The following is a 13,372-nucleotide window of genomic DNA, read 5'->3' on the forward strand; positions in this document are numbered from 1 at the left end:
TTCTGGCTGGCGGGGTCAAGGAGGAGATCCTTTTCTGTCATTGCCCCTGTCCTGTGGCACTTCTTGCCCCCTGAGGTGAGGTTGGCCCCCACTCTTCTGGCCTTCTGGAAGAGCATCAAGACCTGGGTCTGCCACTCTTCTGGCCTTCAGGAAGTATCAGGACCTGGCTCTACCAACTAGCTTGGGGGTCCAAGAGTGGTAGGCGGTCCTGAGGGTGGTTGGAGGTTTGAAGATGCTCTCTCTGCCTTTTAGTTTCTTTCTTTTATCTTCTATTTTTTATATTTTGCATTTTTATAACTTTTATTTGTAAGCTGCCCAGAGTCACTTTTATAGTGAGATGGGCAGTATATAAATTTAATAAACAAACTTCATAAGGTGACAGAAACATACAAGCCATCATTTAGTCAATAAGCTATTTAGTTTACTTGTTGTACATTATTTGGATCCACCCTACTGTGCAAGACTCTGGGGGCTCAAAGTAGTAACAGCATCCTCAAAAAGTAATTATACGATCACACAACCCTCATCTAAATAAAGTCATCGAAGCAGAGCAACCACTTCTGGGCATAAAAACCATAACCATCAGTGGCAGTAGAGAGGCTGGCATTGCTATCACCTGTCCTCTGGAGGCTTGAAAGAGAATGGTCCTTCCCATATTTCCAGAACACAAGTAAGGAGGAAAACTTCTAACTTCAGGAGGAGATGATTCCAAAAGGGCCGAGCAGCCCACAGACCGTTTGCCTCCGGGCTGTCTTTCCCCTGAACCACCGCTCATAAACCCTCTGGATTTGAACGTCCAGGCCAAGAAGATTCTGCTCAGAGCAGTGGTACTATAGAAGCAAAGGGCATAAAGAGCATGAGTCATGGCCACAACTTAAGGAGACCTGGAAACTTACTGGTGGCCAATGCAATTTGCACAAGGGGGGCATAATTCTGTTAAACTGGGACAGGCCAAGCAGGCAGGCAGGCAGCTATTTTTGGAACCAGCTGCAGTTTCTGGGTAATAGTACTATAAAGCACATTACAATAATCCACTGCTATGAATAGCTTTTAAAAAATGCATAAATATCATAAAAAGACCTACTCTGTAGATGGTATGCTAGCATGAAAGCTAAGAAGGTTGTAAATATGCTTCCTATTTAGGTGGTTTGGGGGGGTGTCTGCAAATAGAAGCTTTTATAAACAGTAAGTACAGAAGAAGGACATAATTGGGGCTCTACCCATAGCAGGGCGACAGAGGTTAAAGTCCCTTCTTGCAACATAAGGGTCTCAGTCTCAGCTGAATGAGACTGGGCCTGCAATGTCTTCTCTTCCTTAAACCATTTTGTGTTCATCTTATCTCATGTAGTTTGGTCCCTAAGCCTTACAATGACACTGCAAATCAGAGTAAAGCAGGCTTTCCCAGCTCAGTTCCTTATGACTCCCACCTTCCTTGGGCAGTAGGGATACAGGCTGCAATTCCTGAGGAAGCAATCAGAGTGGTTATTAAGGAGCTGGTGGCATCCAGTCACCATTTCCTTAATGTCAGCTTAACTCAAACACATCTTCTCCTGAGCCCGCTCAGCTATTCTTTTGAGCACAGGAAAAGGTGTGGCTTCATTAAGTCACACCAGCAGGTATAAAAAGGTACCCATTTTGGATTCAAAGTACCCGTTCCCACTTTGGATCCAGATACTGCACATTGCTGCTTAAAAATACACACTTTTATCCAAGAACTGTGAAATGACAATTAGAGTAATGGGATCGAGACTCCTAAACCCACAGGACCCCAGCTCACTGGGCCCTATTTGTGCAACATGTTGAACCCAGGCACCCTAAGCCAATCATTCCTTCCTCTATCATAGTGCCCGCCTTAGGGAACAGCCTCCCCTCAGAGATATGGATGGCCCCAGTCCAGTTGGCCTTCAAGAAAGTGATGAAGACCTGACTTTTCCCCCAGGCACTGGGGACAGGGTGTGGATAGAGCTGGCATGGGGTGGTTGATAGACAAATGCAAGTTTTATTGGGGCTTCAATACTGTTTATTGTTTTAAATTGTCTTGTTAGTGTATTGTGTTTTTATTGTATTCACTGCCTAGAGTTCCTTTTGGTAGATGGCAGCTATATTATTTGGTAGATGGGCGGCTATATAAATTTAATAAATAAAAGGATTCTGCAGCTCACAATCATACCAACAGGGTCAAGAGACACCATGTTGGGGGCAAAGAATACCTTCCACTTCCTCTGGTCCTGCCCAATATTGCATGAGACCTGGAGTACTAACAAGCCTTCATGGCCCCACTAGGCCCTTTCCTACTGGTAAGCAAGCAGCAGTAGATCTGCTGTGAGAACTGGCACCAAGCAAGGCATGGGAGAAAAGTTCTTGCTGCCAGTCCTTGTTAATGCCAGGACTGCAAAAGCTTCCTTTTTCTTGGAGGATTTGTAACCCCTCCCCCCGCCCCCCAGTTGGCTGGCTTTTGGCATTCAGATGACAAGGCTGACCCCAGACTGTTTCAGGTTAAAATTAATCTTCTGCTCCTTTGGTTTTGAGTTCATGCAACACACCAACTTGCATGGTCTTGATTCCATTGTGAACATTCAGCTACTCTTTAAATATTGATTGACTGATGTTCCAACTAGCACCCTCCAGAGATGTTAGGTTACAAATGCCATCATCCCCAATCTCCAGCCATTATGGTCATTTGTGGGGCATTAGATGGAAAATTCTGGATCGGAGAGTTAGACTAAAAAACAAAACAAAAACAAAACCAGAGGAAATTAAGGCTCATTCCCCTCTCATCCATTCATCTAGGTCAGCCTTTCTCAACCTCGGCAACTTTAAGATGGGTGAACTTCAACTCCCAGAATTCCCCAGCCAGCATGATTGATATAAGCTACATAAGTTGGGACCCCTGCAGGGATAGAATTGAAACTTACAAACCTGTTTTGCTTTCTGGTAGGTACTCTCAGGTTGTAAATACCACCTTTTAGCAAAGAATGGAGGATGCCTAGACCCAAATTCTCAGGGTGTCTAAAGGGCTTGTGTAAAAAGAAGTCCACCGTATTTTTAATATCATCCTGGAACAAGCTCCCAGAAGAAGCAATAGGGAACTTCAACTTTGCTCCTTTGAGCTTTCCGGGGATGGGGAATTTTCTTTATTTTATTTTCTATCCCGCCTTTATTATTTTTATACAAAACGCGAGGCAGCGAACATACCTAATACTCCTTCCTCCTCCTATTTTCCCCACAACAACAACCCTGTGAGGTGAGTTGGGCTGAGAAAGAGAGTGACTGACCCAAAGTCACCTGGCTGGCTTTCATGCCTAAGGCGGGACTAGACCTCACCATCTCCTGGTTTCTAGCCCGTTGCCTTAACCATTAGACCAAACTGGCTCTAATTTTCCTATCCATTTCTTGAATTCTCTCAAAATAAAGTCTTGAGCTCCAAAATTGCAGTAGTGGGAACTACACTGGACAACAAAATTATCCAGAAGTGAAAAGAGATAAGGACATGCTATAACTTTCAAGGAGAGAAACCATTAAACTATTCAGCATTAAAAAAAAAGGGGGGGGGTTTCCTTTTCAGGTCTACTTGCCTAAAACTCTGGGGAAACTAACATTTCAACACAAGAGGTACATGCCTTCTCATATGTGCATGATACTCAGAACTTAAAGAACAAATGCATCCATTTTAGGTGTTCTGTACAAGCAGTCCTCAAAACCTTTCTTGTAAGTGAAGAGCTCTTCAGAATAATGTTTTTGTGGACAAAAATCTTTGAGAGCTATAAATATTTCAAATTTAATGACTCATGACATGCCCATGATATTGCTAATGAGCCTTTGTTCTTACTTAAAAACCATCAACTAGAGACCCTCAATTAAAAAGAGAAGCTTGTAAAATGTTTAATATGATTGCTAATTTCATTCATGTATGGCTTCAGCTTGGTTTTGAGTACATACGGGCATCCTTCTCCATCAGGAAATGGGATTAAATGTTTTAAAAATATTTTACTACAAAGCCAGAGTTTTCTTCAATTAGAGAGGAAAGCAAAATCTGGGTGATCTGGGCGCTTCAAATAAATGAGTGCCATGCCTGATCAACACATTTAGACGATGCAATAGAATTAACAGGAAATGTGTGTTCCCCAGTCAGTCTCATTAACTGATTGTACCACACACATCCTAACCAATATGTTTTTAATTTTTTGTATTAAATAAATTACACCCACCAGCAATCAAAACGCATCCACATGAACAGCACAGTAGAGTGCTGGTGCCATAGCATTCTGCCCTAAACAACTCAACACAAAAGTAATGCTAGTAAAGCTGGTGCGCCAGAAATTTGTCACTTGTTTGAACCATTATCCTTACAGAACTATTGCTCATCCAGTTTGAAAACCTTTCTTCATGTAAGCATATGTAATCTTTTAAGGTATATCACAGCTGAATTTACAGGTATGTATCAAAAATACATTTATGTTCTACCTCTCTGTAGGATAGAGCGATCCAAATTATGTTTGTATTGATGGCAGACGCTATTTAAAATGTTTTGAGAGTGAATTCTGAAAGTAATAGAAAGACCACACATCCTACTGCTAATTAAGTCCCATGCAGGGGCATCAAGAGAAATGGACCACACCGTTGAAGCCCCCCTGTTTTTTTTTTTACATGTGCTGCATGCATATTACCCCTGGCCCCAAGTATGTGCAATGTGGTTAATAAAAATGAGCAAGGTTGCCTGCCATGGCCATTTGTATAGCAAAAAGGCAAAAATAAGCAGATGCACTGAAGAGCATCTGGCAAGGAGCAACCTCAACAGTTCGTCATCTGGTAAATGGATGTTTTGTGATTGGCCTTTTCCACAATACAGTAGTATCTGTTTTTTTAAAGAGCATTTGCATCATACTCTCAACGTTCCAGATATGCCCACCAACTCCCAAAGTTACTCATGGTTAGTAACTTGCGTTTTAAATAGTGTCTGCCATCAATACAGAAATAATTTGGATTGCTCTATCCTAGAGAAAGGTAGAAGATAAATGTATTTTTGATACATACCTGTAAATTCAGCTGTCACATTCCTTAAAAGGGTACATATACTTACATTTATGGTTAACTGTGAGGGTTTTTTTAATACTCTTAATCTTACAATAACTACTGTATGAAACTTAAAAACCACCATGTAACATGCTAAGTCATTAACCAAACCATGGTTTACTTACCAATAAACCATTGGCCAGATTTTACACACCCAGATATGGTGGCTTACAGCAAGCTATGTATAGTTTGTAAGCAAGGTGTTGTCAGGGTCAGTCTCGCTTCGCAATAAGACACAGACTCACTTAATGGGTATTAAGGATTTCTGGTTTATTGGAATGATGGCTGACAGAACGAAAAACGGGAACGGGGTGTGTGGTGTGGAGGTGCCCATTTTATACCCTCTTGTATGACCCCGGGCTCCTCCACCCTCTATTGTCCCAATCCCTCTTGATGGGACCCTTGATTGCTGCCTGGGCATTTTCCCGGTGTCTTCTCTTGTCTTCTCGATTCTGGTGTGTCCTCCAGGGCACCAGGTGCGGCTTATCTCTGTTCATCCGATGTCCTTCTTTTCAGCTGCAGATGGGTCCATGGGTGTGGGTGCTTTGGGTGCTTGTTTTAATCCCTGTTCTGATTATCTTCTTCCTCTATTCCTTGATGATCATGATCTACGTTGTGAGGCTCTTTGTGCCTTGCAACGAGGTCATGACAGGTGTTTTGCCTTAATATCTAGGTCTCCAATGTGCACTCAGGAGCACCAATGTACCTGGCAACATCTCCCTGACAGCCCATGAATCCCATGCTCTACCTGATTTTTTAATGATTCTGTTAATACTTATCAAAGAGGAAGCTAGCTTGCTTCAAAGCAAAACTCCAGCAACAACATCATCTTTAATTTCAGTAATGCCTCTGAATCCCAGAGAACTCAGATGCACTTTTTCCAGTATATTTATCTTTTACCTTCATTCTAATAAAAAATATTAAAGCTTTAGGGATTTTTGTTCTCTGAATTAACTGCTTCCACCCCAGATTGCAAGGAGGAAAGTCTAATAATTTGCTATTGACATTAGTTATTGTTGCTAGTTGCAGAAATTTAGTTTATTTATGGTCAATTACCATGTATCATACATAATCTAAATTCTACATCATAGAAGAGATAAATTTAAAATTCAGTCAATACATTCTTCATACATACATACATGCCATGGTTAAGGCAATGGGCTAGAAACCAGAAAACTGAGAGTTCTAGTCCTGCCTTAGGCATGAAAGCCAGTTGGGTGACCTTGGGCCAGTCATTCTCTTTCAGCCCAACTCACCTCACAGGGTTGTGGTTGTGGGAAAAATAGGAGGAAGAAGGAATATTAGGTATATTTGCTGCCTTGACCTAGTTATAAAATAATAAAGGTGGGATAGGAAGGAAGGAAGGAAGGAAGGAAGGAAGGAAGGAAGGAAGGAAGGAAGGAAGGAAGGAAGGAAGGAAGGAAAGAAAGATACACAATGCAATAGCCATATAATTGTGCACCAAATTGCAATGGTAATTGAACAGAATTTTGTAACAAATCTAGACATTCAGAAGATGAATGTCTTGTCAGCTAAAAGAAGAAGAACGAGGACTCCATCTTCTGAATTTCTACAATAGTTGGGGGGGGAGCATGATTCAGTCTTTATACCCAAATGAACAGAAATGACAATGAAGAAGAATATGATAAATGAATTCAACTTTCCCCAATCATCAGAGGTAAAGACATTTCTGTAGAGGAATTCCATTGCACCTCCCTTCTAATAATGTTAGTAACAACATATCATACTTAGCAAGCATAGGATGTTGTGAGATAGGGAGCTGCCAAGCAAGGTCTAGTAAATAATGCAGAGGTAAGATTTGGACCTGGAACTTACAAAGGTTGAATGAAAAGTAATGCCCCCTCTCCATAACTTTAGTTTACACAGGGATATTTTAATAATGAAACAGGAAAATAATCCTTGAAATGAGTTCTTTTGTTATCTGCATTTACTTCTCCACATAATCATCACAATTCATTGTCCCAAAAGAGACATCTTTTCTCTTCAGCCAGGTTCTGACAGTTCTTTCTCCATCTTCACTGGAGTCAAAAAGATGCCTGTGAAGGCATTCCTTCAATTTTGGGAAAAGGTAGAAGTTGTATGGTGCCAAGTATAGTAGATAGAATAAGACAGTGAGATCCAACTTTAGAATGGACTCTTGGGTAGCTCATGAAGAGTGAGGCCTTGTCATATTTCAGGAAAAATTCCTTATTGTCCTTCCAAACTCTGCTTAATCAATGTTTCAAATTTGAGTGTTGCAATCTAGTGCACTAAGCTGATAGTGTGCAATACTAGGCTGTACTAGTACAATTGTCTCAGATAATTCTAATTAATGAATAACAGGGAACATCCCAACTTCTACTTAATCAGTTACACTCAATAAGATGTCCTTTTGAAACAAATGAAGATAATAATAATAATAATAATGATTCACCTATAAAGAGGTGAATCAACAGCTCTGAATTAAACAGGCAGCCAAAGATTGAAAATACTGAACCATGCATACAATTAGCTTCATAGAGAATTTGTATAAAAAGCCAACATTGGAAAGAAATGGATCTGTATCCATAGGGCCCTTCTTCCCTCTATTTTCAGCAAGCTTCACTTAATAGAATTAAGTGTTTTCAACACATCTTTAAACCATGGCCTGTTTTAAACCTAGGAACTACAGTTTCCTATTTGATTTGTAACTGGAAATAAAAGTTAACCAGAAGATTTCTCTGACTGACTGGGGTTAACTGTAAGGAGCAGAATAAGGACAGTATGGGGAAGGAGTACACAGGCAAAAACATTGTGTATATCTCACTTTATTAACCAAAGTAACTGTCCTAACTGCCAGGAAACACGCTGAGACAAGGAACTGGTCTCTAATGTTTTATTGCTTGTACATAACAGGAATCCTAACAAACTGAAGAAGCGTGGGAAAAACCCAGACATATAAACCCCAAAGGTTAAGGCGGTCCCGATCTGTGTCTCTTTGAATGGCTACCTAATTCCTCAGTGCTACGCATGCGCTTAACAGTCCGGATGGGAGCCCCCTGCTCACCATCCTTACTCATGACAGTAACTCTCGGTTTAAGGATGATGAAGCATTTCCCCCTGTAACATTTTGCAAAAGGTCAAAACAGAATGCAATATTCAGGAAACGTTAAGAGTAGCAGATTTAAATATTAGCAGCTGCTCCAAAAGAAGAAACACATATTGGTTATAAATGTACATATAAGAAGATTCACTAGCCACTGAAGCATTCTCTTTCCAGCACTCTGGGTAACAACTGAGTAACCTGAAGAATGTCAGTTTATATTAACATCTTGTTGTGACCTGTGACCATGTGTACTGCAATTTATGCAGCTTTGTAAAATCATATGGAAAGATAGTAAGATTTTCTGTCATAGTAGTATTGGCTCACACTAAGATTTAAGTTCACACATTGCATTTGGTTTATCTGGATTGGCTTAGTGCAATGAGTGAACCCATCTCTGTATTTTACTTGTATGACATCCTGGATATGCTCATCAGCTTAGAGCAGCATTCTTTTCAGTTCCTGTAACTTTATTCAATGCTCTAATAATCCATAAAATCATCTTTTTACATTCACTGTGAATAATGGGAATTAATAACAATACTAATCATGTTATATGCCATTCCTAGGACATGCACTTCCCACCACTCTTTTAAAACTAAATCCATATTAAATGAAATTATTGTACTCTTGAGCAGCAAACCAAGGATAACAACTAGCTCAGCAGCTTGTTAGCATCAACTGTAAAGCCCTCATTTTCAAGTCTTGGAATGACATCTGTCTTGAATTATATCCAGCTGCGATCATGTTTCAGTGACCAACATGGACAGATTACTGGAACTTTAAAACCTTGCCATCATTGTAATTGATGTTTAAACTGTTTGAAGTTTCTCATTAAGTCTGTTTTACAAATTAGGTGCAGATGTATAAAACTAAATGTACAGTACCAGGGGAAATTAGGTCACCTGAAAGCTCAGTATAAAATGTCTCTGTTAAATTTTTAACTACAATTGTTACCCTACATTCTATAAAGCTGGCTTGGCATGTCCCAGGTTCTTCAGAGTCTCTTCACTTCCTTTTTATTGCGTAAGAAACTTCAGACAGACTAGCTACTTTGCCAGGAACCAAAAGACACTTATTTGTATAACAACCAGTTCATATAAAAATGGAAGCAGAAATAAAGACCTCAAAAGTCTTCCCAGGACCATGATAGTAAGATACACAGACTTAAATCAGACCATATGGTATCCTATTTTTATCCAACAAAAACTTCCCTCCCTAGATTCCATTCTCCTACTTCTCAGGGAGAAAGAGACAGCAATCTCAATAGATTCAACAATAAAACTTGCCAAAGAACAGTTTTTCCAGTGCTGAAGATGATGAAAACTGTAATGTACTCTCAACTGAAGAGCACCAGGTTGGAAAAAGTTAATGGGGGGGCGGGGGAGATCCATAGTCAGATTTACTTCCCACCCATGTCAAACTATCTGCTGCAAACTTTGATTATGTCAAAACAATGACCCAGGGACATAGATGTCATATCTGCTCATGTACTTGCATCCCAGTATCTGACACGAGTCACAGTTTTTACTCTCCATGATGTCATGCCTGCATCTCATCACTTGCCTCCAACTACCCCCTCCTTCAACCAACCACTATAGGAATCATTCAAAGAACAAACTCCATAATCAGACTTCATCAGAATCACTTAAAAAGTAGATTATCTGCTTATCAGAATAACTGACAAAAATTCAATTTGCAACAGAAGAACTGTCACTGTCTTGAATCTCACGAAAAGCTTTTCACAACCTAGGAGAAATACCCAACTGATTTTTCTAGTGTTAAAAACATATTGGTTTTCTATCAACCTTCAAATTATCCACCATAAAAATCCTCAGAACTTTATGACGGGGCTAAGAATTCTCTGTTTGTAACTCTTAAATTAGCACATCCAACATTGCAAGCAACAGGAGAATGTGCTTATCCTTGGCCAGGCAAACCAGGAACTAGAGCACCACCCCAAGAATAACTTGTAGCAAGTGTAAGTAAGGATTCCATTTTTCCAATTAAAAGAAAGTTAATTCACAAAAAACAAGAGATTACTCAGTTTTACTTATTAAAAATGTAATTAGCAACATTTTTAAAGATATAATATCATTGGCTGTTTATATTTTACATTTGTTCAAGTTTGTGTTTGCTAAAATGTTGCAAGACAGGAAGATTTTTTTACCCTGATTAACAAGGACATGATATATTTCAGCTTTCATTACATTAGCTCTCTCTAGTGTTCAGTGTATGAAAAAACAGCCCATAGACAGGGAAAGAGTAACAGGTGATCAAAGTAAAAGCTTTTTCTGGGCCAATCCATTGATTAGGGTAAAGAGAGATTCGGCTAAAGTTGAAATCCATGTTTCTTTGCCCCTACCAGTTACTTTTGCTCACAGCACAAATTACAAAAGAGCAGAATGAGGTCTGTCAACTTTCCAACTGCAAAGTAGAGCCTGACGGACACTGTGGGCAGAATGCCTCCTCTGCAAAAAGGCTAATGCCAAGGTATCACACCAGCAAATCTGGGCAAAACAGCTCTGCACCAGCAGATTCCAGATTCCAGATTCCAGCTCTGCTGGCTGGGGAATTCTGGGAGTTGAAGTCCACTCATCTTAAAGTGGCCAACGTTGAGAAACACTGCTCTACTGTAACTCATGCCATACACATCTAAAAACTCATGATATAGAAGATCAACAGCCTCAGTTTAAATGAAGGGCTTCATGGAAGAAAAATTTAATTCTCTCTTCCTCACACAAATGCTAACACCCTGGGAAGGACAGAGGGGTGCAGATGCTGCTGCTTGGTTTGCAGAAACTCCTACCTCCCTATGGAAGCCACTTTGATTTTGCCAGGATCTGCCCTGTCAACAATGCAGTTCTCTGTGCTTCTGATCACTAGACCAAATGCCCTGGCATTTATGCCCAGCTACTTTTTGCTTTTAAATGTTTTTAGCAATTGTACCAATTGATGATTATTCCTCTGAGCTGCATCACAATGTGGAGTTCTGAATTCATGACCTAACTTCTGAGTAAGTAAGCCTGGACAGATTCCAGCTCTTGTCATTCTTGATCCCACCCTACTCAAGCCAAGACCATGCTATCTGGGGATCATGGGGTCTACAATCCCAAGAATGCAGTTTGGTATAGTGGTTAAGGCACCAGGCTAGAAACTGGGAGACTGTGAGCTCTAGTCCTGCCTTACGGGAGACCCAGCCAACTCGGTGACTTTGGGCCAATCTCTCTTTCCCAGGGCTAGGAAGCAGGCAAGGGCAAACCACTTCTGAAATTTTGCCAAGAAAACAGTCACCAGGAGTCAACACTGACTTGAAGGCACAATAAAAAAATTGTTGTTGTTTATTCGTTCAGTCGCTTCCGACTCTTCGTGACTTCATGGACCAGCCCACACCAGAGCTTCCTGTCGGTCGTCAACACCCCCAGCTCCCCCAGGGACGAGTCCGTCACCTCTAGAATACCATCCATCCACCTTGCCCTTGGTCGGCCCCTCTTCCTTTTGCCCTTCACTCTCCCTAGCATCAGCATCTTCTCCAGGGTGTCCTGTCTTCTCATTATGCGGCCAAAGTATTTCAGTTTTGCCTTTAATATTATTCCCTCAAGTGAGCAGTATATTTTTTAAAAATCCCAAGAAAACTAGAGGAACCAATTGACAGTCTTTTAAATAAGAAACCAATATCCACACAATGATGTTAAGATAAAGTCTCCTTCTGGTTTGCTCAGCTCCTGGTGATTTGAGGATATACAACATGAAAAGACTGTCCATCTTGTTTTCCTGGCATCAGCATGGAAGTAGTCCACCACTGTCTTCTTCAGGATGATTTTATTCTACTTCTGAATCTAGTCTACAAGGCCAGACTTCCTGCTAGTCCCCCACACAGGGACAAACCTGGCTCGATCCTGCTTAGCTATTCCAAAATCAGTCAAGGTCGGCTCAGTGCTGGGAGATTACGGTAGTTCAGTTTTTCAACCTCAGCAACTTTAAGCTGGGTGGACTTCGACTCCCAGCATGCCTGCTGGGGAATTCTGGGAGTCGAAGTTCACCCAGTTTAAAGTTCCTGAGGTTGAGAAACACTGCTATAGTTTAAAGGAGTAGCGAAACTACCCCGAGCAGCTCCGCGCTCCACAACACCAGATGCCCTGGAGGCGGCTTTAAGAAGCGACCCCAGAAAGGTGAACTGGTGGGAGGAAGCCCCACATCTCCCGAGCCATTCACGGAACAGCGCACGCGCAATCCCCCCCTCGCGACACTCACACTCGCCGCCTGCTCGCTTTCGAACCGGCCACCAGGAGCCGCCTTAGCCCCATTCCCGCAGACGCCATCATTCCTGTCCTTCGCCTCGCCCTGGTCCCAACCTCGCCATCTCCTATTGGCGGAGAAGTTCTGCCGCCTCCTGTGAGACGCGCACGCGCAGGAGGTCCCGCCCCTTTTGGTTGCCTCCCTCCCCTTCGAGGAGGGAGCGAAGTAGGCGTGGCGCAGAAGCCCAAGCGTGAATTCGTTCAAGTCTGCGCGGGAATCCTGCAAGCCAGAAATCAGAGCAGCAGCCGCAGCTCAGATCCTGAGGCTTGCTGGTGAAGCAGCCATGCTAAACGAAAGGGAATTCGTTTCCTCTGGATAAACTTGTACCAGAGTCCACTGCAGAAGATTCAGAGTTGCGGGCAAGTTTCACTTAATACAAACCCTGGCGTTTAACGAGGCTTATTCCGTGAATGCACGGCAACGCACATTATCTCCCAAGTACTTAAACAAGAAATTGCAAAAAGTGCATTAACGAAAGGCGTAAAAAGTGAGAACTGTGCAACGGGTATTTGCCCGAAGCACTGTCTTTATTCGAAGACTTTCCGTGCATGAAAAGAATGAGAGAAAAACACTTGAGACCTCCGCGCGCGGAGCTCAATTTCTGATAATTACGGTCAATTTAGTTTTCTTTGCAAGGTTACAAAGGGACTGGCCTTCGTCTTCTTCCAGGACGTTGTATTTTTAGCTTCTCCTTTTGGGAGGGTTGTTTTAGCTGAGGCAGTGAGATCAAGAATGATCAGGAAAAACGTTTTTTCTTTCTAATCTCCCTTTTTTGGTTGCATAGTTTGTCCTTTCCTTGATAAGTCCTTAAATCCCACAGGTTGTGTTTGCACAAACCTGGTAATCTATGTTAAGTGAAATATGGTTGACTGAATTAATTCAAGTGCCTGGGTTAACATGCACAGCTGTTGACTGACC

At 41.6% G+C, this 13,372-nt stretch overlaps 1 protein-coding gene across 1 annotated transcript in view; it reads right to left on the reverse strand.

The window, feature by feature from the left end:
* The window catches only part of CLYBL (citramalyl-CoA lyase), a 207,284-nt gene extending 194,776 nt beyond the window's left edge, over nucleotides 1-12,508 (reverse strand). Inside the window, exon 1 of the mRNA XM_063304820.1 lies at nucleotides 12,410-12,508. Coding sequence (XP_063160890.1) covers nucleotides 12,410-12,480 — 71 coding nt within the window. The 5' untranslated portion in view covers nucleotides 12,481-12,508. The remainder of the gene's footprint in view (nucleotides 1-12,409) is intronic.
* Nucleotides 12,509-13,372: the final 864 nt, after the last annotated feature.

This window comes from Candoia aspera, chromosome 5 (genome assembly GCF_035149785.1).
Source record: "Candoia aspera isolate rCanAsp1 chromosome 5, rCanAsp1.hap2, whole genome shotgun sequence".
Lineage (NCBI taxonomy): Eukaryota > Metazoa > Chordata > Lepidosauria > Squamata > Boidae > Candoia > Candoia aspera.